At 43.6% G+C, this 27,097-nt stretch overlaps 1 protein-coding gene across 2 annotated transcripts; it reads right to left on the bottom strand.

Moving 5' to 3' along the window:
- On the bottom strand, positions 1 to 25,901 carry elavl1b (ELAV like RNA binding protein 1b). 2 transcript variants are annotated; one of them, XM_056275606.1, is made up of 8 exons: positions 25,748 to 25,901; positions 24,506 to 24,568; positions 24,031 to 24,105; positions 16,815 to 16,986; positions 15,956 to 16,059; positions 15,124 to 15,277; positions 13,706 to 13,931; positions 1 to 2,152 (listed from the first exon to the last, which is right to left on the bottom strand). In XM_056275606.1, the coding sequence occupies exons 2-8, from the start codon at positions 24,539 to 24,541 to the stop codon at positions 1,834 to 1,836; spliced, it is 1,086 nt and encodes a 361-aa protein (XP_056131581.1). In that variant the 5' UTR covers positions 24,542 to 24,568; positions 25,748 to 25,901; the 3' UTR covers positions 1 to 1,833. The 2 variants fall into 2 exon arrangements, with proteins under 2 accessions (XP_056131581.1, XP_056131582.1); XM_056275607.1 differs by lacking the exons at positions 15,956 to 16,059; positions 24,031 to 24,105; positions 24,506 to 24,568; positions 25,748 to 25,901 and having other exon boundaries at positions 16,815 to 16,944.
- Positions 25,902 to 27,097: the final 1,196 nt, after the last annotated feature.

Below are 27,097 nucleotides of genomic sequence, written 5' to 3'. Positions count from 1 at the left end.
ATACATCAGTTTATTAGTATTTGGTAGAGTGGGGAGGGGTGGGGTGGGGGTGGGGGGGATTTACAAGGATGCTTTCTCATATGGTGGGCTGGGCAACAGCAATATTTACACCAGTGTGCATGTGAAACAGAACCAACCGGACAGACTATCAAAACAGACAGTTCCCCCCACATGGCATCTTCCACCACAACATTTACATGAGAACACACCTCAATTCTCCAAACTCCCATGGTAGGGAAGTGGTTCAGATCTTTGAACACTGGGACACCCGCATGCGCCCATCTACCCCCCCCCCAAACCAGCCTAGAAAACCCAAACGTTTGAAGGACATCTTGTTTACTGCTGATAAGAAACAAAACCAGACTCGTCCATCTCAGTCATACTCAATCTTGTGTAATGTGGAGTCGTGTGTACGCAGGTTTTCATTCCAGACAGCACCACACTATCTGGTGTCACTGATCACATTCCTGCCTGGCTGAAGGTGTGTCAACCAGTAAAATCAGCTGGTTCCGTGTTGGGTTGGAAGGAAAACCAGTTTACACACAGGTCTACATGACACCTGGTTGAGTATCACTGCTTTTAAGTTGTCATGACCGGCAGACTGGAGCTGTGCTGAAACCTCTGACTTGACTGGGGTGTCCTGGGCCGGTGGCTCCAGCTGCACTATGAAGTACTGCTCTCTGAAAACGTCATCATCATGGACACAGGAGGACACATTTGGATTTTAATTTCATGGTTTCTTCTTCTTCTTGTGCTGCTGAATAAACTGAGAGCCACTTTTAACACAAACATCAACATGACTGTTTTCACGACGCATTTAAAAAGAATCCCCATGAGCTGTACAGCAAAGAAAACCAGGCACTGGACATACCCATCACGACATGTTTAAGCCACAGAAAAGGAAAAATACCCCCACCCACTTACAGGACCCCCTTCACTTCGCATTCCCAGACAAAGAAAGAGTGAGGAGGAGCAGCTAAACCCTGTACCAACTGTGAGCCAGCCACCACGTAAAGGTGAGGAACCACCACAAAGTGCTGGGCTGATCCTGGACCATGTGATGTTGGCATAGCAGGATAAACGTTAAATTAATGAGTCCTTTTCAGTGTCCACTTTCTCGCCTTCACTGTGAAGCACTTTGGGTGTCAAGATGAAGCTATAAAATGTGATCCATCATCATCATCATCTTTTTGATTTAGCTGTGTTAATGAGCCAGCACTGACAGTCAACAGTTGTCAATGCTGGCTCATTAACACAGCTAAATCTAACACGCCCATCATTCCTTCTGTGTTTACCATTTTACTTACACCACTTAGCACAGCACTTCCAGGTAGTTTTCCACCATAAGGTTGCAGCTCATCAAGAGGTGGTGCAGGGTTTAGTTGCTCTTTAAGCAGATATCATCAGCATACATGAAAGGTCTGACACAGACAGCAGCACTGATGGAGCCCTGATATTCCTGTACAACCCTGGCTTCAAACAGCCGGTCAGAACACAACACACCAGCCTGATTTAAGAAACACAGGGAAGAAGCCATTTTGACCCTGGATGCTGGTCAGCCCCTCCCTGATGATCCACACTGGTCAAACAGGATGTCAGCTTCATCTGCTACTGCCTGGGTACGAATGCCTGGCTGATGTCTCCACCAATGACAGCTGAGGAATGAGGTGATGGCATACAGCATGAAGGAAGCCAGGCACGGTAAGTAGAAAAAAATTATAACATGTTAACAGAAAATATAAAAACAGTCACAGTCCAACTGAATCGCCACTCCTCCCTCTCTGTCCCCGCCCATTTCCCTCAGACCCCACCCCGCCTCCTGGAGCCTGGGTTCTACTTGTGTCCTTTGCTGGTCTTGAAAGAGACCTGCAGGACTTTCTCTCCTAACCGGTAGCCATTGAGGCTGGCAATGGCCATGGCTGCCTCCTCGTAGTTGGTCATGGTAACGAAGCCAAAGCCTTTACACTTGTTGGTGTTGAAGTCTCGGATCACCTTGACGTTGGTGACGGCACCAAAGGGGCCGAACATCTGCCAGAGGATTCCCTCGTCTGCATCCTGGCCCAGATTGTAGATGAAGATGCACCACCCTGCTGTGGAGCTCCCTGACACGCTACCCATTCCCCCAGAATGGTCCACACTCATAGGAGAGAATCTGGGGAGGCAAACCAAATAGAGTGAATTCCCTCTAATAACTCACCAAATACACAAACACAAACACACACACACACACACACAATTTATACAGCTGGTTGTACTACTGTTGTTTTCAGTATGAACGTCATTGACTGTGTCCGAATACTCTGCTATGTACTTACCTACTAATAGAGTATACTGCAAACTGACAGTACTATAAACTGTTTATGACTTACTATCCATTAAAATGCCTTCATTTATAACTATTATACTATCCTCAGTCAGCCAACTGATGTGACGGCAAGTAGATACGCCATTTTCTTCCTGAAGTGTTGAGTCGTTTCACATTAGATTTTTCTATGAGAATAGTACACATCCTGGCATTTTTACGGTACTATATTTTTTCAGATTTTAATATAGTATACTAACAATGGGTACAATACAGAATGTACTACGGCGATATAATGGGTAATTGGACACAACCATTGTGTGTACTCAGTAGGGCTGTCAATGAATATTCCAAATTAGAATGTGTAACTGAACTGTTAAAAAAAAACCACACATTCGAGTGTGAAAATTATGCATCCCTCTTCCAGTCCCTGGGATAACAGTTCCAACAAAACTTTTAAAATCCATCCTCCCTGGCTTAGGTCCCAGCCTGCTCTTTATCATCAACTGCTCACTCACATTCAGGTCTGCACCTGACTACTTTAAAAATGCCCGTGTTCAGCCCCTCCTCAAAAAACCCTCTCTCGATCCGGCAGGGGTAGAGAATTATAGACCTGTCTGTGAATGTTCTCATTCATCCAGGTCATGGTTATCCAAAGGAGTTGAATCAAGTGCAACTGGACTTGGTATATATCCATGAAAACGTTTCGCCTCTCACCCAAGAGGCTTCATCAGTTCGTGCCTTTCTGACTAGACCAAGCTAGTCTGACTGGCTGGTGATGAAACTATCTTGAGTTTCATCACCAGCCAGTCAGACTAGCTGTGATGGCCTGGCAGCCTGTCCAGGGTGTCTCCCCGCCTGCCGCCCAATGACTGCTGGAATAGGCTGCAGCATCGCCGCGACCCCGAGAACAGGATAAGCAGTTCAGCTAATGGATGGACATTTATACAGAGCTTTTCTAGACACCCGAAGTGCTTCACAGTGAGGGGGTAACTCAATTAAACCAACACCAATGTGCAGCACCACCTGGGTGATGCACGGCAGCCATTTTGCACCATAACGCTCACCACACATCAGCTTGAGGTGGAGAGGGAGGAATCATTGAGCCAATTACATGGGGGGATGATTAGGTGACCAGCTGGAGAGAGCCGGTTTGGGAATTTTGCCAGGACACCAGGGCGACCCCCTATTCTTTGTGATAAGTGCCATGGGATCTTTAATGACCACAGTGAGTCAGGACCTCGGTTTAACGTCTCATCTGAAGGACTGCATCTCCTACAGCACAGTGTCCCTGTCACTGCACTGGGATTTGATAGATTTGTTGTTTTTATTAGGACCAGAGGGAAGACTGCCCCCTACTGGCTTACCAACACCACTTATGGCAGCAACTCAGTTTTCCCAGGAGGTCTCCCATCCAAGTACTAGCCAAGCCCATACCCGCTTAGCTGCCGTCATTTGGCAGAGCCAGGGTACATGTTGGTAATGCTGTATGTTATATCCTACTTACATGTTCGAAATAAATCATCATTCGTTCATACTTACTCCAAAAAATCTAAAAAGCCCCGTTTGAAAATACTTTGGATTTTGGTTAGAAAACGGAAAAACTCATATGCAAGCTATGTAAGCTAGTTAGCTTACCAAAAATCCTATTCAATTTTTTAATTAAAACAGTATGACTATTACCTAATCAGGATAAAAATTAGGCTAACAAATAACAAATTTATTATGAATCATTAATCTCGCTCCGAGGAGTGCGTTCTCAATTCTCATTCTAGCACCAACCATGGCGGGGGGGGATGTCTATGGTCTTTAAATTATGTTTTACGGTATAGGACTGATTATTTTATTTGTTTATTTTGTAATGTGTAGGTATGCAGAACTTTTAATAGACATGTTTATGTTAAAATACAGTGCCCTGCAAAAGTATTCAACCCCTTTCACAGTCATCAGTAATTTCTGGATTATAAAAGACACTCACACATCTAGTCCTGAACAATTTTATTGTTGTGAACCCATAAGCTCTACCAGCATGTTCCCACAGCCAGTATAAGTTATGTTTCACTGGCTTTATGTAAATAAATTAAAAACTAAAATATAGTGCTTGCCTAAGTATTCAACCTCCACATATCAATACTGTGTAGAGTACCCTTTTGCTGCAGTAACAGCTATGATTCCCTTGGGGTAAGTATGAACAAGCTTTACACATTCTTCTGGAGTAATTTTTGCCCTTTCTTCTTGGCAGAATTTGAACAGGTCTTGCAGGTTGGTGGGACGGCGCCTCTGGACTGCGATTTTCCGTCTGTGCCACAGTTTTCAATGGGGTTGAGGTCCGGACTTTGACTTGGCCTCTCCAAAACCTTCACCTTTTTGTTACTGAGCCATGCCATTGTTGCTTTAGCCTTGTGCTTAGGATCATTGTCCAGCTGGAAGGTGAACCTTCTCTCAAGTATCAGTTTTATGTCAGATTGCAACAGGTTTTCTTCCAAATGTCCCTGTATTTAGCTTCATCCATTCTTCCCTCAATGTGAACAAGGTTCCCAGTGTCTGCAGCTGAAAAGCAACCCCATAGCATTATGCTGCCGCCACCATGCTTCACTGTAGGGAGGGTGTTTTTTAGGGTATGAGAAGTGTTATGTTTGTGCCGCACATAACGCTTTGAGTTTTGGCCAAAAAACTCATCTTTCATCTCATCTGACCACAAAACCTTTACCCGCATCCTAACTGCATCTCTCTCGTGCTTGGTAGCAAACTAAAAGCGTGCTTTTATATGCACAGTTTTGAGCAACGGCTTCTTTCTTGCCACCCTCCAATACAGGCCAGATTTATGAAGAGCCGTGATATGGTTGACTAATGCACATTTACTCCAGTTTCAGCCACTGACCTCTGGAGCTCCTTCAAAGTGATTGTGGATCATCTGTGGCTTTCCTCACCAGCCCACATCTTGCTGTGACACTTAGCTTTGAGGGACGGCCTGCCCTACAAAGCGTCTGGGTGGTGTGACACAGCTTCCACTTTCGGACAATGGATCCAACAGTGTTCTGTGGGACATCTAAACACTTGGATATTGTTTTGTATCCCTTTCAAGCCTTCTGCATTTTAATCCCTTTGTGTCTTACTTCAGTATTCTGCTCCTTTGTCTTCATGTTCTGATGGAGTTCACGCCTGGCTAATGAACTTTACACAGAGTGCTTTTATACCCATAAACCAGACCGGTACTTTAATATCTTACAGGTGCACACGAATTATGTCCAATTGTGTTTACTGGAGCTTGTTTTAGGAATAATTTGTTATTTGTGTAAACTTGGGAGCTTTCAGAGCACAAGGGGTTGAATACTTATGCAAGCACTATATTTTAGTTTTTAATTTATTTACATAAATTCAGTGAAACATGCCTTATTTTGGCTTTGGGAACATGCTGGTAGAGCTTATGAGGTCACAAAAATAATATTGTTCAGGAACAGATGTTTACAGCAGCCAAACAGGCCACTAAACTAGCCATTTGAGTATGACCACCAGCTCTTATAGGCACATACAGCTGAGTATCATCCGCATAGAAATGGAAATTTATTCCATGACTGCATATGACTTGGCCAAGAGGTGAAATATAAAGAGAGAAATGTAGAGGGTCAAGAACCGAGCCCTAAGGTACGCCATATTTAACATCAGAGAATTTTGATGTAATATTATTATACCAGACACAGTGTGTTCTTCCAGATAAGTAGGACATAGGCCAAGAGAGAGAGAGCTAAGCCAGAGACACCACAATTGTAATTTATTCTGTCTAATAGTATACAGGGATCAATGGCGTCAAGGCTGCACTGTGGTCCAGTAGTAGAAGCACAAAGGTGAAATCAGAGTCCATAGCTAGAAAAAGATTTTTCACCACTCTAGTCAGAGCAGTTTCAGTGGAGTGACAGGCCCTGAAAGCCCATTGAAAATGCTCAAATAGATAGTTTTCTTCTATATTGGTCGAAGGTTGATACACAACTCTCTCTAGTACTTAAGAAAAGAATGAAGATTAGAAACTGGTCAATAGTTATTAAAAGACCCTGGATCGAGGTGCGGTTTCTTAAGTAGAGGTTTGACCATAGCTGTCTTTAATCTGCTGGGAACAGTGCCAGTAGTAAGTGATAAATTAACATTATCTAGCATTGTAGACCAGGAAAGACCACAGGTCTTTAAAAATGTTATGCTGGTAAAGGGTCAAGTAGGCAAGCAGTTGGTTTAGAAGCTGACATGAGCTCAGTATAAGTATCAACAGAGATAGTATCAAAAGCTGAAATAACAGGGACTGTCAGTGACTCATGTATAGATATGGATTTGGTAAGACACGATCTTCAGGAGGAGCTGGAGTTGAAGAATTCATTTTGCTTAATCTCACCAACCTTATTGCAGAAAAAGTCTAGAAACCCATGGGCTGTGAATGGTGGGCAGCTAATAGACAGCTGTTTTTTAGTGAATTTAGCTACGGCACTAAAGAGCGGCAGTGTAAAAGAGAAATCTGGGATTATGTTTATTAATATGATTCCGCAAGAGAGATATGCTGCTTTCGCAGCAGCTAAAGCACGCTTATATTTCAATAAATAGTCATGCCAAGATAGGTAAAAAAAAAAACTTCCAATTTTGATTTTCATTATTTACGTTTCAGTCTCCTGTATGCCCCCTTAAGAGCCCGTCTCGCCATTAAACCAGGGTGTAGGCCTCTTTAGTCGCCTAGTTTTGATGGTGGGAGGTGCACCTGAATGGAGGAGACTAGAGAGGGCCACATTTAAGTCACCAGTGAAATTTTCAACAGAGTCTGTCTCTACAGTGAAAGGAGCCCAGACTTCAGGGAGCTGCTGGCCAAATGCAGTTACAGTGGATGGACAATGTGGTGAGTGGCAATTACAACTGTGCTGACATTAACAGGACAGGCCAACGATGCTTCAAATTTAACGAGAAAATGATCTGACACAGCAGATGTGGTTGGCAAGACATTCTGATCAGAAACAGCTATCCCTTTAGATAAAACCAAATCAATAATAATAATGATAATAATACATTTTATTTGTAGGCGCCTTTCAGAGCACTCAAGGACACCTTACAGAACACAGTAAAAAACAAGCAGCACTGTATTAGACAGCATAAAATCAAAACAAAGCAGGTTAGACAATCAAAAGTTAATACAACAAATGGTAAGTATAAAATCATCATCTGCACAAAACTCAATTAAGCATGTATCTGACTGCATATGCCAGTTTGAATTGGTGTTTTGAGATGGGATTTGAAGGTTGAAAGAGAGTCAATGTTGCGAATTTCTTGTGGGAGAGAGTTCCATAGGCGGGGGACAGAACGACTGAAGGTTCTAGTCCCCATGGTAGTCAAGCGGGCCAATGGTGTAGTGAGTTAGAGAGCAGAAGCGGATCTGAGAGTGCGGGAGGGCGTGTGGATATGAAGGAGTTCGGAAAGATATGAAGGAGCTAGGTTAATAAGGGCCTTAAAGGTGAGAAGCAGGATCTTGAAGTCAGTACGGTAATTAACAGGGAGCCAATGGAGTTGCTGAAGACAGCTGAATTCTGGACCAATTGAAGCTTATGAAGACATTTGAGTGGAAGACCAAAGAAGATAGAATTACAGTAGTCAATATTGGATGTAACCAGGGCGTAAGTGAGTATGGCGGTGCTTTTAGGTGTAAGTGACGGCCGAAGACGATTAATATTGTGTAGGTGGAAGTATGCAGATGGAGTAACATTTTTAATGTAGGCTTCAAAAAATAATGTGCTGTCCAGGATGACACCCAGACTCTTAAACTGAGGCGATGGGGGAACTATAGAATTGTCAATAGTAAGAGGAAAAACTATCAGTTTTGGCCAAAATAGATTTAGTGCCAACTAGGAGGACCTCAGTTTTATCACTATTAAGTCTGAGGAAGTGGTATGAACACCAAGATTTAATTTCTAGTAAGCAGTCAGAACGCGAAGTGGACGGAAGTGTGGAGGTAGGTTTGGTGGACAGATAAAGTTGGGCGTCATCCACGTAGCAGTGAAATTGAATGCCAAACGTCCTGAAAATGTGGCCTAGAGGTAGTAGTTAAATAATAAATAGCAGGGGTCCCAACACAGAGCCCCGGGGAACACCGGTAGTAACAGGAAAGGACTGAGATTTTTTTAAGTTGGACAAATTGAGTGCGGCCAGAGAGATATGATCTAAACCAGTCAAGGGGGGCGCCAGTTATTCCAATGGAAGCTAATCTTTCTAGGAGGATGTTGTGTGAGATGGTATCAAAGGCTGCACTCAGATCAAGGAGGACAAGTACGGTTAAGAGCCCAGAGTCAGCTGCCATCAACAGATCATTAATCAATTAATCATAAATCAAGGGTGTTACCACTGCAATGAGTCGACTCTTAAACAAACTGAGTGAACCCAAAAGTATCAACTAGTGCCAGAAAGGCTTTACTTAAGAGGATCAGCAGCCTTATTCAGATGAATATTGTAATCACCAAGAATTAGAATTTCATCAGAATGAGTAACAAGGCCTGAGACAAATTCTTCAAAAAATAGTGAGTAACAGCCTGGAGGTCGATAGAGTATCCCAATCTGGACTGAGCTGAGTCTATACATGGCTGAGGGAGATGGACCAAGAACAAGAGCCTCAAAAGACTCGAATTTAGATCCAAGTTTAGAAGTTAAAATTGAAAATAGGCTTAAATATTAAGGCCACACACCCACCTTGTTTTTTCGCCCTAGCTACACAGGCATAGGTATAGTCAACTGGGGAAGCTTCATTTACGGGAAGGAAAACATCATCATCATGAAACATTTGGTTTCAGCCATGTTTCACATAACGCAATCATATCAAAGCTATGTTCAAGAATCAGATCATCAATAAGGCTTTAGTAGACAGTGATCTGATATTCATGAAACAAAATTTAAGCATCTTGTTGCAGTGATCAGTAGTAAGCAGAACTGTAGAGTTAACAATAGATGAAATATTAATTGGAATTAGACACCTTGTATTAATAGTTGACAATTTTGAAGACCTACGCGTTGAACGATGTGTGGTCACACTTTTGGTAATATTAGATGTTTGGTTCTGTAGATTATTAGGTACTTTGTTGCACATTTCACCACCACCAGTGGTAGGAATGATTATTAGATTATTGTGATTCACACATTTAGGACAGGAGCGCTTGGGAGTAATACAGCAGGGTCGAGAGACGGTCTCAATGTTATGGACCAAGCTGTCAGTCTGATAACCTATACTATGAGAAATTCCCTGACTAAACATTAACTAATTTAGTTGACTCCACATCCGCACTAGGTTTAAACCTAGCAGGTTCTCTAATCCCTATTGTCCAACTAAACGAAGACAGTTATCTATATTGCTCGACAAAAGAGCGGTACCATCCCCAGCAGAGTGAATGCCATCTGCTTTCAGCAAGTAAGGGCGGCCCCAGAAAGAAGGCCAGTTATCAACAAAACCAAATCCCTACTCATTACAGTAATGAGCCAGCCAGCAGTTCGTTGAGGTGAGCCTACTGTACAGCTCATCATTACCCCTCACGGATAAGGGACCAGAGACAATTAATTGATGCTGACACATCTTTCTGATCAACTCAAGCGTCCTGACTAGAGTGGCTTTTTTGATCTCTGACCACTTCATCCTAGCATTATTGGTGCCGACATGAATAACAATGTTTCTGAAAGTAGAGGTGCTGTGTGCCTGGGTTCCCTGATTCTCCCTCCGCAATACCAGCACCCTAAGATTATCCACTATGTTGAAGACTCTGGCACCAGATAAACAGTACACCAAGGCCGGCGAAACTAATCTGATATTGCAGGTAGTGAGGTCTCCTATCACTAGCTTGCGTTGCTTTACTCTGTCAACAAGAGCAGGAGAGGCATGCTGGCCGGTAGGACTACCAACAGGGCCGGTGAGGGGTGAAAACCGGTTTGAAGTCGAGAGAGGTGACTGCAGACCAGGCCAAATGACTGGTGGCTTGCTCTTGCGAGCCTTTCCATTCTGACAGAGACAAACTCCGCCATATCTGCCAAAGAAGCTGAGCTAGTGCTAACAATAGCAGGTCTGCTGTTAGGCCCGGGGCTAAGGCTATCTGGAGTTCCCGTCACGTCTAACGTAATCCTAGTCGAAAGAAGCTGCCCTAAGTCATGGACACATCTCTCTAGTAGGGATGGGCGTTTGGGATCAATTTACTAAACGTGTACCCGTTGGAATTTTAGACGGTGAAATGGTTAACCGCGGCATTATAAAAATAATAATAAAATTATTTTTTTAATTAATTACAATTTTGCTTTTCTCTGCAACACACTAAACCGTTGCGTCTCGTTGCAAATCATTGATCTGAACTGGGCTTTAAATCGCAACAGACTTAGTAGCAACATAACTGCCGTTTATCCTAATAGGCTAGTAGGAATATAAAAAATGATACGACACAGTTGTTGAATGACATTTGCCTTTTTTATTTTAACTTGTACATTTAAAAAGAAGGCATACTTTAAGTGTAAAAATGTAAATCATATATTCAACTGGATATAAAGCGCACGTCACAAAAAGTGATCCCTATATTTTGGAACAATATCTTGAATGACATTCGCTTTCTATTTAACTTGTAGCCTACATTTAAACAGAAGGCCATAAAGTGCACGTCACAAAAAGTAATCCCTATATTTTGGGATTATATATAACAATAACAATATCCAACTCAAGGTTAGGCTTAGACTATTGGAAAAGCAATTAACAAATAATGTACACTGTCATGTGTTCTTGTGAAACGTAACTAATACATAAACAAAAATGTCGTTATTCTAACATAGCCTATAGCGCCGATTGTGACTGGTATTTTACTCCATATCTGTGTATTTCAGATGGGCTTTTAAGAATAGTAGCATGTCTACATTTTGTGGCAGCAGGCGATTTCGTAGTTTGTTAACCACCAAGCCTGCATTCGAAAACACTCGTTCAGAAGGAACAGAGGTCGCGGGTATGCAAAGATATTTATTTGCTAACTTCGACAGAGCAAGAAATCTCTCCTGGTTTGCCCTCCAATAATTACTGGGGTCTGCTTGAAGATCTTCAACTGGGTGCTTGAGGTATTTTGTCATCTCATATTCAGATCGTCCCATGCCGACTCCCGACGCCATACTGTTCACCCAGGAGGAAGGAAAGCGCTGAGGTTGGCGGATTGTTCCTCTGGTGTTTTTCTGGTGAACTGTCTTCACTGTTGACAGCTGTCGCGGTTTGAATTAAATTACTGATTTTTTCGTAAACTTCGTTGCGAAGAGCAGGCGCCACGAAGGAAATATGCATGTGCCATGGATCGAGGGCTGTTGCGATAATCAGTGGATTCCCTGGCATGGCACTATTGATCTTGAATCGTCTGTGTAGCTCCCGAAGCACGATTTCTTTAAATTTGCTAACTGGTGCTGCTTCACTTTCACTTGTAACCAGGTGATTCGAAATTAGGCCGTGAACGATTGGGTACACAGATGAAATTGAAACGTTTTGCTCCAATGACATCGCCTCTGTTGCTATTTGGAATGGTTTTAAAATAGGAACCATGCCATGAACCTTCTGCCAGTCCCTGTCTCTCATCTCAAGCAGTCTTCTGTCAGCCTTCTTCATAACATCCTGATCGCTTAGCACAGCACAAACAGGCCACCTACAATATATGCATATTTGTTAATAACAACAATAATAATAATAATAATAATGATGATTATTTATATAGCTAGCAGCTTTAAAAAATGGGGAATCTCAAGCTCACCTTTGCTCAGCGAGACGCTCAAACATGAAGTAAATGCTGTTCCAACGGGTGCAGCAGGATTGGATCAGGGCATGATTTGGGGCGTCAAACTGTGTTTATTTTACTTTTAAGGCAGCCGAAGCAACGGTGCTGCGATGGAAAAAATGCATCAAATTGCTAGCTGCTGCTATGGTCATCTTCAGTCCAGACTGGTCAAACCCAGCATTCACACACAGTTGCAATGTATGCGCAAAACACGATACGTCCTCCCACTCGCACAGTCAGCCAGCAGCCATCATGTTTGATGCATTGTCATGCACACATGCTATAATTTTTGACTCTATTCCGAACTCTTTTGTCATGTCATGCAAACGGGCCGCTATATTTTCAGCAGTGTGCCGTTCTGGCATTTCAGTTGTTTTGATGACCCCACCTTGCATTTTCCAGGTGCTGTCTAAGTAGTGCACCGTAACTGTGGTGTACGGCGAGACTTGTCCAAGAATCCGTAGTTATTGCTACGCGTTCTTGTTGCGCTAACTGAGACTTCCTTTCCTCCAAGGCGCTATCATACAAGCGCTGAATCCGCGCCATTATCGCTTTACAACTTGGGATCGAGTATGATGGCTCCATGTAGTTGACGAGAGCCCTGAAGCCTGGTGCATCCGCTTCACTTTATGGTCGTGTGTCTTGGATGATCATCTGTGCGACCAGCTTGCCGATTTTCTCCGCTCTCTGTTGGGAGCACCCCACAAAATCACGCATTCTAGTTTGGGTTGTGCTAGCTGCTGCTCCGGACGGCACATCAACGTTGCTATGCTTCAGTCACAGATGGTTGTTCATCGATCATGTGCTACCACCTTTATAACTTAGAATCGCATCGCAAAGTGTGCATTTAACAGAGTTTTCTCCATTCTTTGTAAAATGTTTCCAGACAGGGGCTTTTGCGCCACTCATATTAGCCTACCAACTTTATTTTCTTCCCTCATTCATGATTTTGAAAACTTCCGTTCACGTTGCCTGTGTGCTGATCCCCCCTGCCCCTTTTTTTTAAATGATGCGGACTAAATGTTATCTTTTGTTTTAAAAATAATGCATTTGCATTTAAAAGTGATTTTTCAAAATAAGGAATGGTTATACATAGGTAATGTATATTTTACAATATATCATTGATGAAGAATTTTAATTCCGTTTAACCGTTGTACTGCGTCCTAAACGGATAAAGATTTTTTTTTCATGTACACGTTTAACCGTGTAACCGTGCCCATCCCTACTCTCTAGTAGAGACAACCTATCTGTAACTGTGGAAGTCACCACAAACCATTGTTTTAACAATGCTGCTTTGACTGCAAATGCTATAGAGCTTACTGTCAAGATAGAAGCGAATAAAAAAACTAGGATGGAGAGACTGTACACTAACAAAAGACTCGTTTGAGAAAGAAAACTAGAGAATCTAGCAATACGTGAACTAAGCATGGAAAATAGCGAAATCAGTAGGACAAATGAAGAGGTTGGGGCAGAATATAGGAGAGTAAGAGAATAAGCAGCAATTATCGATCTCACAAAGCCGAATCTGACGAAGGCAGAAGCCAGAAACAGCTGGCAGTGATGTCATCTGTATCTACATGCTGAGTTCTTCAGAAGAAACTGTGCTGTCATTTACCTGAACCTCTGAGCCTGGTGGTGGACGGGTCCTCCAAAGCGTCGGGACTGGTTGTGGTACAGTTGGGACAGCAGCTGAGAGTTCTTGGTCTGGTTGGGGTTGGCAGCAAATTTGACTGTGATTGGCTCAGTGGTACCAGGTGGTTTATGGCCATTCAAATCTTTGATGGCTTCCTCGGCCTCTGCCCTCTTGTCGAATCGGATAAACGCCACTCCCCGGGACAGACCTGAATACAGGAAGATTCAGATATGAGTGATGGATTGAATCATTTTTCGTATCAGCAAAAAAAAGTGTGTGCGTGTGGGGAGGGGGGGTATAACTTTGCTTTCCATTTATTCTGTAAAACATTTAAAGCAAGGAACTTTTGCTCGTGGTCTTAAATGAAGACAACATTCAGGGTGATGTCGCATCAAATAGGTGGCCATGCTCAATGCATTGCAATTCTCATATGGCTTTCTTGTGGCACAATGCCTATATATCTTAACGGTTTTGTTCACCACCCGTCTTCCATCAATATAAGTGCTCCCATACATGGGACTTAAATGATGCGGGAGGCTTTTCAAGTTCTTCCACTCCTCAGCTAGCCATGACTGTAACTGTGCTTTTTGAAACACGTCGTGAGCGTCCCTGATTGATATATGTTGGGATTCAACATGCCCTCTCTTCACGTGAACACACAGCTTTTTTTTGCACAATTAACCAACCATTGTGCTTCAGAGTAAAACACACCACGCATCTGTCTTGTCTATCTTTTCCATTCAACCCTGGATCAGGATTTAGGAAATTATTCATTAACAGCAGTAGCTAGTAAAACTATTTCACTGTGGTTAAATTTTGCAATTAATTCACGATTCAAATGCATGCCAAACTGTGGGGGGCGATCCGTATGGATCATGGATCAACTCCATTCCGTTACACCACTACTAACTGCTCCCATTCAGCTGTGGTTACCTTGCATGGCCGACACCACTATTGGTGGATGAATGGGTAAAATGTGAGGCATTAATTGTAACATGCTTCGGAAAAAAGGGCTACATAAATGCAGTCCATTTCCATCATTCCTTGACCACAGCAGCATCAAAGAGATGAAGCTACGCTTAAAAAAACAACTAAAAGGCACTAATACTTCTAGACAGCTGCAGATTAACAGCTGGAGGTAAACTGAAAGGAGGGAGGATGAATTATGTGCTGTCACTACAAAAGAGAACCATCTGTATCCAGGTTTTCATTCCAACCTAAATTTCACTGATTATACATCCAGAGAGGAGAAAGTAAAGAATGAATGAAGACCTGTAAGAATGAATACCGTTGGTCTATAGTTATCATAGCTCAGAGAGAACGCTGAAGGAAAATAACTTGAACCAGAAAATGAGTAAAACAAAATGAAACCCTATATTAGACAAGAAAAGTGTTCCTACCAGAGGCCTGATCCACCAGGACCCTGGAGTTGATGATGCGTCCATAGCGGGTGAACATGTCTTCCAGGTCCTGCTGACTCATGGTTCTGGGTATGCCGCTAATGTAGAGATTAGCATCTTTAATAGTGTCAGAGCTCGGCCGCGCATACGACACCTGCAGGACAGGAAGGCTGTTAGCTTCGCTTTAAGGAGTTCATCAAAATAAGTAAATCAATTAATAGAAGAAAAAAAAAGCAGAAACAAGATGACTTTCAAACAAAACGTCAAAAATGAAAGTACAGAGAAAAATTCTACTGACATACATTACATAAGAAAACAAAAACAAAATATTTGTTCAAAAATCCAACAAAAAACAACTAGTCATCATCCAGAGAGTTGCAGAATGAAATTACAAAGTAAAATCAAAAGAATAAAACAACAAATCCAGATCAAATGGGCAGTTTTAGAAAAAGAAAAAAAAAACATGTTGAGAAAGCAGGAAGGAAGATTCAGCCTCTGGCTCGGCATTCGGCACAATGTCACACTTACAGCAAAGCCAAAAGGCCTCTGGTTCAAAACCAAAGTGAAGCTTCAGTATAAATATGTGCCGAAGTTGCAGGGCCTGGTCAGCTAACCATTAACACTCACCATATAAACCAGTCAGAAATTAACTCATAAAAGCAAAATAACATGACAGGATTATTTCAAAAAGGCATCTGTCCCAAATACCGACATTCTTGAGATAAACAGACACTTCGCATGAGAGTTTCCCCCTCTGCTACCCAGTGATATTTGGAGAACATAACACATCTAGCAGTTGGAAAAGAAAATAAAGCACCTTTTTGCACATTACCTTGATAGTTTTAGACTGTAGCCTCAGGCCATTGAGGGTACTGATAGCCCTCTCTGCATCACTAGGGTTAACAAAGTTAACAAAGCCGTAACCTAAGCTGTGGCCTAGAGAAACACAAAGGAAAACAAAAAAAGAAAATAACTTGACTGTCCGTTCCGACAGCCTGGACACCAGTTCCTCTGGAAACATTTCACAGTTACATCTCAAAGTACACACAGCCATACAAACATTACTGCCTGAAATAAAAAAAAAACAAAAAACAAACAACAAAAATGTCAGATCAGCAGGTCAAACTTTACCCCCATTAGTCACAATTCCTTGAACATTCAGATAAACACACAGGAGCTCTTATGGCTGGCTAGCATCACAGAGCCAGAACCAGGGCACTAGAGCAAGCCTCCTGCTGCGATTTGCTGCTAAAGACAAACAACAACTGCTTAAAAAAAAGAAAAGAAAAAAAAGTTACAGGAACATTGTCGAAAAGGAAAATATTACACAGGAAAAAACATCATCATCAAAAATAAAACTTCATTTATCAGCATTAGTGAGCACTTTAAAAAAAAAATCCAGAGAAACTCACAAGGAAAAAAAAAACAACAGTGTCCTCTGAAGTGAGCATGAGAAACATCAGGTCAGAAACAGAACTAGCTAACCCACCAGAATGACCACACAAGTCAGAAAACAGGAAGAAAAAAATGCTTTAAAAAGGTGTCAGGGGGGGAAAAAAAATCAAGGGCATTTTTTAAAAATCTTTTTTTCAAAGTGGGGTTGACAGGTTCAAACATGTCCACGGTGGGCAGTAGCAGTAGGTGTATTACGGTAGTAGCAGTGTTGATGTGGTGGCGGTGGTGAGGATTACCTGCCATTTTGTCCCGGATGAGTTTGGCTGACTCTACGTCTCCAATGCTACTGAAGAGACTGCGGAGCTCGTCCTGGCTCATGCTCTGGGGGAGGTAGTTGACGATCAGGTTAGTCTTGGCATCTTTGGCCTCGTCGGACATGTGCTCTTCATAGCCATTGTCATAAGCCTCCTGGTTCAAGAGAAGGAATGAAAAGCAGGTCAGACAGACAGACAAAAGACATGTATCAACAATCAGGAGGGAGAACACTTGAAAGAAACACCTGGTAGTACACATGGCTGGCTGCAGGACATTTTGACTATTTACATCATCCTGTTTATCCTCTGTAAAGCAAAGCCTTCTCGGTAGTGGAGGCTCAGGGATTCTCTGACAGCTTGGCTAACACACAGTGACTACATTGTCTACACGTATTTACAATATTGCACTCTTCAATCCAACTTTACAAGATTTACTGCACAGCTGAATTACGGAACAGAAGTTAAGTTGCTTCCAACATTGTGTTCACAAGATGTTTCAGAAAACGTCTCCATTTGGTTTTGCATGCTCACAACCAATTCTGAAAGAACTTTTATTTAGATGAATAGACAAAGCACCATACAGGTTCCAGTTTTGACACGACCAAATGAGAACGTGTTCCTGAGCTTCGCCACTGAACTTTCATACATTTTTTATAAACAGAGCAATTGAGTTTTATACACATTGTTGTTGTAAACGACTAATAACTAATTCGTAATGAACAGAAAGAACAAGCACCGTGGGGGAAGCAGCAAGTTAACAAAAGTGATAAACAACTCTGCTAATAGCTAAACAACAGGTGAAATGGTGGAGCAAAGCACTGGGGACAACACGATTACCACCATCAGCACTGAGGTGAAAGCGCTACAGGCGGAGATTATGGCTGAATTCCACACAACAGCTCTAGCAATGCACAAAGAAATACTTAAGAAACTTCGTTCCACAATGACTTTAATACAGACGAGTGACTGACCATGCAAACAAAAACCGCTGCCCTGGAAACCTCATAAAATGAAGTTACGGATAGGCTGGCGGAGCTGGGAGACTGCGCTGCCCTGACTGTGGTCAATGCCAAGCTCAAAGCTGCAGTGGATGACCAAGAAAATCGCTCCTGTCGACAGAATGTGTGTGATTGGCATACCCGAGGGCAAAGAGGGCACCAATCAAACTGCCTTCTTGGCACCCTTCTTGAAGGAAATCTTGGGTGAGGAAGCTCTCACCAACACACCAGTGATAACAGCAAATTGTAGCCTCGCAGCCAAACCGCTTCCAGGAAAAACTCAAGAGCTATGCTAGTGTGGCTGTACTACTAAGCAAGAGATGATTCTCTGCACATCCCGCGAATGTGTACAGCTGTCCAATAAAGGGAAAAGGATCCACATATTTCCAGACTACTCTGCAGCACTGGCCTGATGCAGAGCAGAGTTTAAGGCCCAGAGACACCAAACCGACATGAGAGAGCTAACAGCAACGAAGTCCGACTGTTGCATCACCTCATGTCGCCTGCATCTGGGCCAAAAAGTAGCACTTGAACACACCACAAAGACTACAGCCAACAGCCAACTAGCGTGTGCATACATTCTGCACCTGCGTGAGAGGCAATAAGTCTCCATACCAGCAGGTGGCGGTAGTTTGTATTCGTCATTCAAAATTTGAAAGTCCTGGGTCTTTTGGACCCAGGACTGTGGATAGACAAACCGTAAACAAAGCAGCATCGTCTTGACTTGGTCGTTTTCTTGCTTTTGTAACTTCCGCTTCTCTTCTCATGCACTGATTCGCTAAGCTGAACAGCCAATCAGAGTGATCTCTCTCACTGATGGGCTCCACCGCTGATTCAACATGCTGAATCGGCTGAAAAGTTGCCGACAGGGGTCTGACTAGTGCCAACGATGTGGGACACACCGCAAAAACTAGGGCCACAGATGCTCACCGACGGCCTGACATTGGCAGGTCTGGTGTGTCAGGCCCTTAAGGATGTGAAGGCACTAATCTACCAAGCCAGCTTGAAGTCTGACCTGGTCCATCCTGCCATGCTACGGACCACTTTCCATGAAACTGCCCACACCTTTGATAACCCCAACGTGGCGCTTCTGTTCTTCCAGGCCAGTTTTTCCCAACCCAGTCCTCAAGGACCCCCTATCCTGCAGATTTTCTTTGCAACCCTGAATAGGTACCTGTTTGTAGTTATTTGACCAATCAGCAATTAATTATTTCAGATTTTACACTTGCATAATTAAGTGCTGTGAAATGACTGGTTGAGTAAATACAAGCAGGGCTACCTATGCAGGGTTACAATGAAAATCTGCAGGTTAGGGGGTCCTTGAGGACTGGGTTGGGAAACACTGTTCCAGACAATTTAACATACTTGGGTTTAATTGCTCCTTTTTGACAGGTGGAGCTTTGAAAAGATACACACATTCTGGATGTGTTACTACCTCTTTGTGCAGACATTAACTAATTTTGATAGTGACTGATGGTAAGCTAGCCCACTGCGTTTTGACCAAATATTTGTTTATTTATATTAGGCCCCATATAATATATTCTAGTCTAGTCTACTGGGATTTTTAGTTGGGCATTCTTTACAACAAACACGGCAACAAACACGGCATGCTTTTTTATTTAATATACAATTTTGGGATGCTCATGTTTATTTGTAGCAGTACTTTTTGGTTTGCATTTTAATCCTATCCAGCCTATTAATGGCTGCTTTTGTATTATTCAGTTTGTTACAATACTAGGCTACACAGGGCCATATTTTTTGCATGTTCTCCCCGTGTCTGCGCTGGTTTCCTCCGGACGTTCCGGTTTCCTCCACCATCAAAAAAGACATTCATGCTAGGGTGCCCCTGACCAAGGTAACAGGAAGAAGAACTGGAGTTGGTCCCCGGGAGCTGCAACTGCCCACTGCTCCTATACAATAGCAAGGGTTAAATGCAGAGGACTAATTTCATCGTAATCTCTACAATGACAAAATAAAATGGCTTTCTTCTCTGAATGATCCACATCCCACTGGAGAATAGCAGTAACTACATGATTTGCCTCGTTTCTGTTGCCATTTTACAAATGGCCATGGTTTACATAATTGCAATACATAGCAGAGCATATTTTGTGGGGCTTTTGTGACATGGCCCACGCCATATTACTTTGTGGCAACTCATTACTTTTTTGGTTTCCATTTATATTAATGCTTAGCTTTAAATATTTGCTGCTTACAAGTTTAGTTGGAAGATTTTATTGTATCCTTTTAAACGGATGGATGGTGGGTTTAAATACCTTCATCGATGAATCATTCTCTCATATGTTCAATGAAAATGTCCTCCCATTACTACAATATTGTAAAGATTTTAGCCGTTGGTCCACTCTGCCTTTCACTGGCTGGCCGTATCAACCTTAGCAAAATGGCGATGCTAATTGCGCTAGCTTGTCCATTAGATTTTCAATGTTAGGTTAGCATTCATGCTAATCGCTAGTTGATTGTAATAACGAATTAATGATGATTTATTGGTTTGTTGACGTGAGAGCAAGAGGCAAACACATTATAATTGCAAATTTGCATTTTTATTTCTTTTTTTTTTTTAAATTTATTTCTGATTTTTCCCTTTTTCTCCCAATTTAGTGGCCAATCGATCCCTATTTTAATTCAAACACCCACCCTCGCACTGTATGCGTTCGCCAACTGCATCTCTCCGGCCGGCAGTCTCGAAGGAGACCGCCTCGCCACTTTCGTGACAAGGCGACTCCAAGCCGAACCACTGTTTTTCCGACACACACAGAGACGCATTCACGTGACGAACACAAGCCGACTCCGCCCCCCTCCCGAAGACAGCGTTGCCAATGATCGCTGCTTCGTCGAGTCCGGCCATAGTCGGATCTGACGAGACCGGGGCGCGAACCCCAGTCCCCAGTGGGCAACTGCATCGACACAGAGCCGATGCTTAGACCGCTACGCCACCGCGGACTCTGCATTTTTATTTCTGTAATTCAGTTTCACAGTGCGTCTGACAATAAACATCCTACACTTACCTGCTTTCTCCTGGATGTTTATTAAGGAGCCTGTGTGGCTATCTGCCAAGCTAGCTAGCATGTCTATGTTCTAGTAAGCGCAGAATAATGCCATCTGTGTGTCATGCAACATACAGGGATTTCGTGTATTGCTGCTTGCAGCTATTTTTTTTTTAAATTATGTACTTTCCCATTGCCTATTTAGTATTTTGATGCACCCCCCCTTTCTCTTCTTCTTGTTTATTTCTGCTTTGGGGGATGGGCGGGAGGGTGTGCATATGTATGATTGTTTTGCGCTATGTTGAAAAATTCCAAAACCTAATGAACAGATTAATCTGATTAAAAGCCATTTTTTTTAACTTGCATGTAAACACACTCAGTCTCTTTATTGGTCTGGCTGTTCTCGTTCCCCATCACCATGTTCTTTCAAATTCTAAGCTTTCAAGATGTTGCTTTGGATTCTTCCTTTAAAGACAGCTGATAAGGTACTTTAACTTATCCATGGACAAATCCTATCTTTGCAAATCAAAGAAGGTTGAATCAGTTCATCTGGACACAACGTTTACTGACCGATACACTTCATCATCATCTAAGTGACCTCTTCAGTCTCACCTGACTGCAGCTATCCCACCCTTATAAACAATACAGCGGCATAACGACTCAAACCAACGACCAGTTTCATATGCAAATATGGGTGTGACCATTAACTAGAGTTACAATGGCCATGTGTACTATTCAGCGGATTGGGGAATGTTTGCAATCACAGCATTGTCAGATGGCGACAGATGTACTCTTAGCCCCCCCCCCCTCGGTTCAGAGCTGGTCATTCTCTCTTCACAGAGATGGCCTCTTTGACTCCCTGTTCAAACCAGCATTCCTCCCCATCGAGGATGTGCACATCCTCATCCTTGAAAGAGCGGCCACTGGCCTGTGGATGGTGTAGACTGTGGAGTCCTGGCCTGTAGATGGTGTAGACTGTGGAGTCCTGTCCTGACGTGTTAGCTCTCCTATGTTGTGCCATCCTCTTGGCCAGCATGTTTGATTTCCCCAGTGCACAAGACACAACAATCCTCCTGGCACTTAACAGCTACACTATATTGCTCTGTTTGTGCCGGGGGACCCGATCCTTGGGGTGGACCAACTTCTGGTGCAGCGTGTTTTGCGGTTTGAAAGCAACTGAGACACCGCGTTTGGAAAATACGCGCCTCCCCTTTTTCCGACACTCCCACCACATACAGAATCACCACTGGTTTACACTAGACAGCTGTTGTCCTTCTCCTCTCTTCGATTAACTGGGGCACTGTTTGGGCATCTTCCTGGCTTTGACAAACGCCCATTTAGGATAACCACACTTAACCAGGACCTGTTTAATGTGGGATTTCGCCTCTTCCCCGGCCACTGTGTTGGTGGGGATGTTGTCAGCTCAGTGGTCCAGCATCCTGATGACTCCTACTTTGTGCTCCAGTGGATGATGACAGTCAAACCTTAAGTACTGATCAGTATGTGTTGGTTTACTATAAACATCAACAATCAAATGTCCCCATCACCAACTGCAATTTCACAGTATAAGAAGACGAACCTGTGTCTGTGAATGTTCTCATTCATCCAGGTCATGGTTATCCAAATGAGTTGAATCAAGTGCAACTGGACTTGGTATATATCCGTGAAGACGTTTCGCCTCTCATCCAAGAAACACCACATCCGGTATACTTCAAACCCAGCAACACACTCCGACAAAGACTGGTTCATCCCAAAGACCGTGTACCACACACCCAAAAAAGCAATCTGGGGTATGCTGTACAATGCAATGAGGATTGCACTGACCTATACATAGGAGAAGCCAAACAACCACTACACAAACGGATGGCCCAACACAGAAGGCCAAACTCCTCAGGACAAGACTCAGCAGTCTATCTACACCTAAAGGAGAAGACACACTCCTTCCAGGACAGCAACGTACACATTTTGGACAGGGAAGATAGATGGTTTGAAAGAGGGGTGAAGGAAGCCATCCATGCGAAACTGGAAAAACCATCCCTCAACAGAGGAGGAGGTCTGCGACACCACCTATCTCCCACTTACGATGGCGTCCTTTCATCTCTACCCAGGAGACTCAAGAAGCCTAGCCTCCAAGAACAACAGTCGGTCACAAACGGCTCCAACAACCCTCATGACCACTGAACAATGAAGTCGAAACTAACACCCCCAACGACCGTCGCTGCTAAACAAATGCAAATCAATAGCTCCGATGGCGAACGGCGCGGCCAAACATCGGTATACAAAAGAGCCACACATATCTATGGCTCTGTTAGCGACGTGCGTTGGTAAACATCGGATCACAAAGAGCCATGGACATCTATAGCTCTGACAACGACTCCAAGAGGATAAATTCTGAGTCTCATCAGCAGCCAGTCAGACTAGCTTGGTCTAGTCAGAAAGGAACGAACTGAGGAAGCCTCTTGGATGAGAGGCGAAACGTCTTCACGGATATATACCAAGTCCAGTTGCACTTGATTCAACTCCTTTGGATAAGACTAACCTGTCATTTTTCACATCCTCCCTGGTGAACTTGATGTGGTTGTCCACAGAGTTCATGTGGTCAGAGAAATGTGGTACATCCTGAGATTTAATTTTAACCCAGGTGTCATCCACAAATCTGAACCAATTGCTAGGTGGTGTCCCTGGTTAGGACATCTGTCGCCATCTTACAATGCTGTGTTTATGAACATTCCCAAATGCTCTGTGTTTCAATTGTCAGGCCATATTTGCATATGAAATTGGTCGTTGGTTTAGGTCGTTATGCCACTGTATTGTTTATAAGGGTGGGGACACCTGCAGTCGGTTTAGACTGTAGAGGTCACTTAGATGATGATGAAACGTTATCTGTCAATATCAAAAGTTTAATCAGTTCATCTGGATACAACGTTTATTGACAGATACATTTCATCACTCATCTAAGTGACATCTTCAGCCTAAACTGTCAATAAACATTGTATTGCTATTTAAATATTCTGACCTCCCTCCTGGTGGCAGGTTGACCTTTAGTACACAGATACTCAGGCTAGTTTTAATAACATATGAGTAAATACAATCAAGGACAGCAAAGGTTCAATGTTCCTTGGGGGGGTTGGGTTGGTGGCGAGTTATGAATGTAGATTGAGGATACATTTGCCCAAGGAAAGGGTGGGGATTACCCACCTTCATGTTGGAAGCCCCCTTAGAGCCATGCTGAGATTCCCTGCTGTCACTCTGTGAAGCCTGGACTTCACACACCTGAAACAACACAAGTCCCACACACAGATGAAGCGGAAAATTAATTTAGACAGACACATATATGAATATGGTGGAAGCTTTAAAATAGACTTGGCTATTGAAATTGACATCGTGAACATTTTCTGCAAGCTAGGGGATGAGATAAGCATATTTTCAGTTGGAATAAAGTCCTCATAATTATTATCATTACTACTACAGGACAAAATATATTCTAGATTCATTTGAGGGATCAGAGTGGGTCCAGGGTTCCCCTTTGAGCACATGGCTTTACTAAATGGGAGCAGTTAACAGAACCCTGGTTCCCAAAATATTTTGACAGTCTGTCACATAAGCACGAGTAAAAGCTGGCCCTGAACAGAAACAACTCTCTAAATCATAAATGAGACGCCACCAAACTTACCTTTAAGTATCTTATGTGGCCTCTTCTAACAGCCATGGATATGAGCCAGACAGCCCGGGCAGGCTGAAAACAGAGGGAGTTAAGGCAGGTTAGTGATAACTGCTGGTGGCCCTGGTTCTGCTATATATATATTTTTAGATCATATAACAGAAAAATCCCATATTGAGTGACAAGAACATATTGAGAGTTGTTTGTCTAGGCCTCAAAGGAAACATTTACCAACATTTCACATTATATCAAACTAACTCTACATGTCTACCCATATCACTCATACCAATATTAACATGTAATCCTGCTCAACCTGTCCTTTCTGTGCTGCTCCAAAAGTTACAAACTCTAGGTCCACAATTTTTTACTACCTAGACCAAAATGGTGTAACAAACTCTGTCTTTATCAGAGCTACAGCCTTCCTTCCTTCCTTAAAGAAAGGCCAAAAAAGCTGTCCACGTTCAGGCCTACCTTAGACCATAGATGTTCTCTATGCAAGAATCTAAAACTAGTGGCACTTTCCTACTAATATGAATCATTAATAAGCATTTCATTCTTTTACTGGTGTCTGCAATTGGTCTTCTGCCTTTACTTTAGCACCATTATTATTGGTGTATACCACTGTGCCCTTCTTCTAACTGCACTTGACATTTTGTTCTTGTGATGTTATGTTTATTATACTGATATGTGTCAATGTAGATCTGCTTTATATGTTCAATCTATTCACTATCTGTTGATAATCAAGTTGCAACCTACGAGTTACGCTTTGATAACTGTGTAGCAAATGTTCTACAACTACTGCTGTGTATAGTAGTACTTCTGTTGTACAGTATTACGCTAACCTAACAAGATAATAAAGTAATGACTGGTTTATTAAGACGATTGCACGGCACAACCCAGATGGTTAACAGCTAAGCTAACACTAACTCCTAGGAAGCTAGCCTAGCTGCTAACGGCTAAGCTAACCCTAAAGCCGTGGCAGCTAACCTAGCCAATAGCTAAGCTATCGACAACGCTGAGGGGTCAGTCCTATGGTCCCTCAGCCCTGTGGGTTAGCTATCGAATAGATCAGCTATCGGTAAGGTAAGCGTTGGGTTAGGAGTAGGGTTAGGTAGAGGTTAAAGTAGGCGAGGTTAAGTTTAGGTTAGCTAAATGAAACAAACAGGGCTGAGGGAACGCAGACGCGCTCCCAAAAGGGGGAAGGGGGGGGTGCCGAGGTCCCAACGCGTGTTGACGGTCCATTAAGCTTCTTACCTTTTCCTACGAAGTGCAGACGTGAGTTACCTCGTCTGTAGATATTAGATCTGAAAATGATGTCGCGAATATATAGAGATAACCGGCTGTATGCTTGCTGAAAGTTTTTTCTGTCTTCTCTTGAAAACAAAGACAGCGAGGTCACTGCACTCCGGCGGCAAATTCTCTTTCCGGCTTTTCTTCTTCGTTTTTTGTGGCCGCTGGAAAAAGATGCGGTGTTCTTGGCGGCACCTACTGGTCAGGAGTAACAACATACATTGCACTCAATTCTACCGCACACATCGAATTAGGTTTTCGATAGTGATTTTTTTTCTGCTTTTGTAGAGCCGAAGTAACGGAGAAGACCGTAGGTTCACACTTTAGCCGTGTAGGCAACTTTCTTTAATCCACGGTAAATCAGCGAGACAAACAAAACCCACAGCTCGACTGAGCGGAGGTGGCAAGAATCACCAGAAAACTGGCTGGACAACCATAACTTAACCCTGCGTTAACCTGCCAGGGCAACCATGACTTAACCCTTAGTTCCTGGGTTGAATTCTGTCCCCAATACGTGTCCACCACATGAGCCCCCCCAGAATTCGCCCTAGTAATCGAAGTCAGGCAGGCGCGGGGGGACAACAGGCCGTCCGCGGCGGCTCCGGATAACAGGGGCCGGAGTGTCTGTGGGAGGCATTGACGCGGGCCTGTGGAGGTCGGCCTGAGGAGCAGAAGAGGCAGCTCGGGCCTCCACGGGGGGAGGAGGCGGAGCCGGGGGACGACCGCGACGAGGAGGTTGGGCTACTTCCAATGGCTGCGTCAAGTCCAGGTGTGCGGGTTTAACTCGGTCCACTGAAACATGCTCGGCCGTGCCCCCAAAATCCACCACCAGGTGCTTAGTTCCCCGTTCCAGGACGCGGAAGGGGCCGTCATAAGGGGGTTGCAGAGGGGGGCGGTGTGCGTCGTGACGGATGAACACGTAGTCCGCTGACTGCAGACCTGGGGGCACCTGGGACACCGGAGCGCCGTGTTGGGCGGTAGGGACGGGTGTGAAAGCTCTGACCCCGTCCAGCAAGGAGGCTCGTTGGTCCACAGCTGACCAGGGACGCGTTGCATTGGGCATGAAATCGCCTGGGACTCGCAGCGGCGTGCCGTACACCAGCTCCGCAGAGGAGGCTTGTAGGTCTTCCTTCGGGGCGGTCCGCAGGCCCAGCATGACCCATGGGAGCTTGTCAACCCAGTTGCAGTCCTTGAGAGTAGCCCGAAGCGCAGCCTTCATGGACCGGTGGAAGCGCTCACATAGGCCGTTCGCCTGAGGGTGGTAGGCGGTAGTGCGATGAAGCTTGACGCCCAGAGCCTCACCCACAGCATTCC

This window comes from Lampris incognitus, chromosome 3, assembly GCF_029633865.1.
Source record: "Lampris incognitus isolate fLamInc1 chromosome 3, fLamInc1.hap2, whole genome shotgun sequence".
NCBI classification, from domain to species: domain Eukaryota; kingdom Metazoa; phylum Chordata; class Actinopteri; order Lampriformes; family Lampridae; genus Lampris; species Lampris incognitus.
The sequence above is the reverse complement of the archived record's forward strand: the minus strand, read 5'-3'. Positions and strand labels throughout refer to the sequence as shown.